This window comes from Opisthorchis viverrini (assembly GCF_000715545.1).
Source record: "Opisthorchis viverrini unplaced genomic scaffold opera_v5_383, whole genome shotgun sequence".
NCBI lineage: Eukaryota > Metazoa > Platyhelminthes > Trematoda > Opisthorchiida > Opisthorchiidae > Opisthorchis > Opisthorchis viverrini.
This window is the reverse complement of record NW_008752043.1, coordinates 186282-192282: the sequence shown is the minus strand read 5'-3', so window position 1 is coordinate 192282 and position 6001 is coordinate 186282. Positions and strand designations below refer to the sequence as shown.

The window sequence follows — 6001 nt, the reverse complement described above, 5'->3', positions numbered from 1 at the left end:
CTGCGGCAGCTGCAACCACTGCGACGAGTACGCGGTTATTACAGCTGATAATGATGATGATGCACTTAATTGAAGTATACAATTAACCGGTGAAAACTTACCTATGGTTGAGGCTGAAACCGACCGAACCTTGGTCCGGCCTTCACATGGATTGTGCACATCCAGTGGGTGGTGAACGCCTTTGACGTCCTAAAGTGTGCATTTCAATAGCCCGCAGGGGAGTAACCGGCAGTGGAGATTTCTTAGGTTAACGCTGACATACGTGGTGATGGCAAGCTGTGATTCGCCTGATGGTGTGTCACCAACAGTGGCACTGCTACGAAGAAATATCCGAACACCGCATAACACAATTGGCTACAGAAAAGCAGTTTAGCCACCACAACGCGAAACTGGAGGAACAGTTCTTCATCAATCATGGAGCCACCACACACCCTCAGGGAGGGCCAGAGTGTTGGCTCGTGACTACAGCAGCGGACACCCTACGTGGGTCCTTCACAGGCGCGGCAAATCTATCCGCGAGACTCATACTGGTCCACCCAGGTGGATCCGGTACGCAAACCAAAGGCGGCCGACAGATACACATAACCTGCACCATGATGCAGCCACACCTGTAGCTGAAGAAACTTAGAGCTCATTGGAAATAGCTTTTTATATATCCACATGCATTCTGCCAATGAGCAATACAATGAGCTTCCCTTGTGCTTTTTCAAACTGCTTTTGTTGCTCTAACAATTCTGGAAGCTGATTAACTGCGGTAGACATCGATGGTTCCCGTTTGCCAATTGTAACGACGGTACTTTCCTAGGCTTGATTTTCATTCTGGACCTCCCAAGCTAGTGTTTCCTTCAGAACAACCACTAAGGGTGAACAACGCATATTAACGCCAAAAACAGATCAAAACACAGCGCCTGGTATATGGAATATGTGGGGCGAAAACATTTGAGAAATTCTGACGATTTCTAGATGCGTCATTGGCAACCGTCAGCCGGTGGACACTGGCACCTTCCTCTGAATGATGATGAATAGTGCGTCCATATGTCGTTTGGAGGGGATTCAGCGAACGCATTTGTTGTGCATGGTGAAAACGGACCAGAAAACATCATGAAGGTAGATGCCAAAAAGGATTTGGGCATCCGGGTCTCCTCAAACTTGTCCGTCTCAGCGCACCATGAGAAATCGGCCCGGATGGCATTCGCCATTTTATGTGCATGGTACGGACCAGAAAACATCATGAAGGTAGATGCCAAAAAGGATTTGGGCATCCGGGTCTCCTCAAACTTGTCCGTCTCAGCGAGCGCTGAGAAATCGGCCCGGATGGCATTCGCCATTTTACGGATGATCCGACGCACCTTCTCCCGTATTACTCGCATGGACTTCCAAATACTCTATGGGGCCTGCGTCAGACCGCTCCTGGAAAACGCCAACCAAGTTGTCTACTCAGGGCGCACGAAAGACGTCACCCTCATTGAGCGTGTCCAGCGGGCCGCTACGGGAATGATAGCCGGCCTCAAATCCGTGGACTACGAAACGCGTCTCGCGATGCTTGATCTCTTTCCCCTGGAGTAACGTCGCCTCCGTGGGAACCTAATTCTTACTTATGCCCAGTTTGAACAAAGCCTGGCCAACAGGTTTTTCACCGTTGACCCAGCAAAAACACGGTGCGGACATGGTAGGAAGATTTTCAAGCTCAGTGTGCACACATTCATTAGGCAAAATTTTTCTCGTTTCGGGTAGTAGCTGGGTTGAATAACCTTGCTCCGACGGTTGTCCACGCTCCTTCTAGAACCCAGTTCAAATCACTACTAGACATTTATTTATGCGAATCCTCGCGCCGGCAAGCATACTGTCCCGCGCTGAGAAAATGAAGAGTAGTGCCAGACCCCTTTTCCAGTTGTACCTTTCAGGTGAACGACAGTCGCTGAATGACAAGAACAAAACAGACCCGGTAAACTTGAGCGGAAGCCTCGATCCTGTGTATCAATCCTTGAATCCGTGAATCCTGGTGTAGTCAGAGGAGCACCTTTGATGGAATCAAGCCGCTTAAATCCATTTTGGCGTCTATATTTACACTATCCTTGGTTCAATCTTCCTGTACACAACATATGTGTTTGCTGAGTCCCCACTGAACGACACAGTCGCACTTTTCGTCATTCAGAGCGGGTACCAGTCTAGTGAGCATTGCACCCTCGAATCCATTTGAAGGTCGCTGGTGCTGAAACTCCGGGTTTTCAGGGCATCCGCAAAAATTATAATAGACTTGAAAGCATATCTGGAAGGTCTTTGAAATAAGGTGGCCTTCTGGACGACGCACTGGCACCAGACATTCAGCAGATTCTGTAGATGATTGGCTGACACCTAACCCACTCTTTTAACCAATCACTTGCGAAGTAGGCGTATGGGCGGCTGCGGCGCTCCATTGTAAGACGTAAGATGTTAATCAGGCTGTTCGGTTTTGGGATCACGTTGTACACCTCTCCCTTAAGCCTGATATCTCAAGTTACAAGTCCACTCTTAGTGAAAATCACTATAACCATAACCTTTTGGTTTTTCAGTTTCGTGACTTATGGGGAATTCATGAAAGGCTCCGTAGGATTTCAATAACAGACGTAATCGTACTTTGGTTCAGTTGCACTATAACAGCGTTTTTAAGTGCTTGATCCTGTTGCACTCCGTCTTTGCCTAAGGTGTCACACGTTTTTAAAATACAGTTCTCAGTGGCCTCCACAGTTTCTACATGCAGATGTTGTGAGTGCTGTTGACACAAATCAGTGATACTCAAAGCGGCACGCAACGACGGTGTATAACTATACGTTCGAAAATGGGGTATCTGTTGCACTGGCGCGGTTTGTAAGCAAAGGAAGGATGAATTTTTCGTGAGTTTGTGGTATTAGCATCAGCCGTTGGCGGAGTTCCTGTGGTGAAGCCCAGATCAAAGTTGTCCTGATGCACCATCGGATTCAGGTAGCCCGCTCTGGGTGCACGACGTGTGCATTTTGATCCGTGTGTTTGATCCACTTAGTTAGGCCGGACTGAATTATGCACAACAAGCTGCCGCGCCGGCAATGATATCTTCTCTTATCCACTTAGGTCGTTCGCGTCAGCCAAACTGAATTGCAGTGATAGTTGTTAGACTAAGCCACTTGCGATCCGCCTTGAGTACGACCAAAAATATGTTGCTCAGCGATTGGCTGATCTTTGGTCGAGGAAAAACTGCCATTGTTGGTCTTCTGAAGGAGTGACGCAGCTTTAATCCCTATGTTGAAGTGAAGACACTCAATCCCGGCCACAGTGCAACTCTGCTTGATCCCATCCAATCTGGCTCTCCTCGATGGATCAATCCTTGCAGAATAAAACCAGAGAATACGTTTGAAGCTATGGTCTCCAGGTTGATGACTTGATGGTTTCCGCACCATGATCTTGCATCCCATCTGAATATGAAAATCGGGGCACTCTGTTCTGTCGGTTTTCGCTCCTGATTTCAAATATTTTGGGGTACAGTCATCAGGCTAGCCACAACACCTTCGCCACCTGTGAAGGGTACAGCATGTTAACAGACTGGACCAGGTGGTTTGCTGCGCTGAAGCAATGGAATTGCTCACTGGACTTCCTTCGTTGATGGCGAACTGATTTTGACGTCGTGGTAGAGTTTATTTTGTCTTTCGAAGATTGATTTGATGGGGGCACCTGAATTTTTCTTCTGTGTTCAGCTCATCGTTCAAGATACTGTTTCTGTAGATTGAAGCCCCATCCTTTTCGGGGGTCCTTTCGATAACACCCAGGCTCCTCGGATCAGTTGGTCGGATTAGACGAAAGTGTGCGATTGTTCACCGTTGCAAAATCTTACTCCATTTCCTGAGCTTCTGCAAACTACCAACGCTCTCTCTGTCAATCTTGTGTTTTTCACTACTCTGTGTTTGAAGTTTTCGCGCTTGCTGTCATAGTTGTTTGGTAATGGTATATTTCATATGGCTACCTATCGTGACGAGACCCATCGTTCATCGAGGGCGGTTTCAAAAGATTTGAACATGACTTTTAACTTTTTTCAATAGCCATTCAGTTCACCGATAAGTCAGTTGTATCCATCAAGTTCAGGAAGCTTCACAACCAACTTTGGTTTCACACATATTTCGGCCGTGTCGGGTAATGCGCTAGCTCACGTACGAGGGTCTACTTTGTACGACAAAAGGCCAAATATAGTTTTAGGGGATGCCAAATTGTTGAAATCCGATAGGTTCATGTCGAGAGCAGTTAGCGAAGCTCCTGCTGTCGAATTCCAGTTCATGGAGGCGATCACAAATGCACAGGTGTTGCAACGGATGGAGGAGAGTAATTTTTGGTCGGCATTCGGACTATCTTGCATGGCACCACAATTAAACCCGTCACCTGATCGGGCGGGCGAATAGCCACGCACAGAGGCATACCGAGTCTAAAGACACTAGTCATCATCATCATCATCATCATCGACAGCATGGGATTAGTTTTAAACACCGATGCTTCACTGCCGTACATCCATGATTTATTTGAAAGCCTTATTGAGAAGAAAAGGATAAAGGTGGACGGGGAAGGGACTTAGCACTATATTACTGCAATCTTTCCGAAGTGCCTTCACCTCCAGATACTCATTCAGGCAATCTGGATAGAGACTGACAATAAGAGCGCCACCAACATCGATTAACAGCCGTATCTTGCAGTGTTTCCAACTAGGTGCAGTGAGGATCACGCGGTCCCCATCCTGGAAGGCGAGTAGCACCGATTGCACCCAAGCGTTTCGTAATCTTCCTCATAACCCTCTGCCAAGTCAAGCGTTGGCCACCTCTACTTACGCCACTCTGAGTTGGCCATGAAAAACAACACTCTGTTCGGTGAACGATAGTTAGGCCTACTTATTACTTTTCTCGAACAGCGCAGCTTCTGATGCTGGACACATTTTTCAATGGAAGTACCCATCGCACAACTGAAAACTCATTTTCTGATTGCCTTGTTACGGATTCGCCGACCATACGAACTTTGGTCCTGAGATAACGATTGTCAAACACCTGAAGACGTCTCAGTTCCGCTGCTCGAACAGGCCAGGTCTCACAGCCGTACAACAAAATAGCCTGCATTATAACCTGATATACGTGTCCCTTTAGATTCAAAAATACACCACTTTGACACCACAGGTGTCTCAAATTAGCAAACGCGGCTCGAGCCGTGCAGATTCATGCATTAGCCTAATCTGCCACACTACAGTCAGAACTAATGCGACTTCCAAGATACATAAAAGGCTCCACAACTTCTAGTACCTCTCCATGGGCTGTAAGTAAAGTGTTCAGTGACTGTATGTCCACGAGCATGACCTTACACTTTGTGGGTTCAAAGCGCATACCAGAAGACGGGATGACTTTGGTCAGTTCATTCAAAAAACACGTGACCTTTCCTCTTCGAAAATGAGAATGATGTCGTCTGCATATTCTATATACGTTTCGTCACAGACTATCTGAACACCTGAGTTTTCGAGATCTTCCAGCGTTCGTCTCATGATGAACGCAAATTCACTGACCGGATGGTCCGTTGTTCGAACCCGACCTCTGCCTCTCGACTTCTGTCTAGTTGGCTTTGCGGCCAAACAGAGATCGGCTCGATGTTGAACCGAAAAGCGGCCCAATCTTTAGATCAACCTTATGCGAGGTATGTTTCTTGGCCGTAGCGGCGCCTAACTGCGAATGGCTATGCGTCATCGCCGCGGAATTCCGCCTAACATTATCCCAACTTCTCCACTATTTCCCGGTATTCTGCAATCTGCGCTGTCTGTCTGCCATCAGCAGCCTTACTTGCTGCATACAGCAGGGCGGTATTCTGCAGCGCTGTCTGTCTGCCATCAGCAGCCTTACTTGCTGCATACAGCAGGGCGGGTAAGCCAAAACAGGCTACTGCTGACGCCCGCCTTCTTTCTCCTTCACATGCTTTTTCTTCCCCCCCTCCCCACCCCATTAATAACTCTCTCCTTGTAGGCCCAGCA

At 47.6% G+C, this 6001-nt stretch overlaps 2 protein-coding genes across 2 annotated transcripts in view; both read right to left on the bottom strand.

The window, feature by feature from the left end:
* The window catches only part of T265_10593 (hypothetical protein), a gene marked incomplete at both ends in the record, with an annotated part of 9448 nt that extends 8120 nt beyond the window's left edge, over positions 1 to 1328 (bottom strand). Inside the window, one exon of the mRNA XM_009177010.1 lies at positions 1168 to 1328. Coding sequence (XP_009175274.1) covers positions 1168 to 1328 — 161 coding nt within the window. The remainder of the gene's footprint in view (positions 1 to 1167) is intronic.
* A 4070-nt stretch (positions 1329 to 5398) lies between these two features.
* The window catches only part of T265_10592 (hypothetical protein), a gene marked incomplete at both ends in the record, with an annotated part of 3750 nt that continues 3147 nt past the window's right edge, over positions 5399 to 6001 (bottom strand). The window contains one exon of the mRNA XM_009177009.1: positions 5399 to 5596. Coding sequence (XP_009175273.1) covers positions 5399 to 5596 — 198 coding nt within the window. The remainder of the gene's footprint in view (positions 5597 to 6001) is intronic.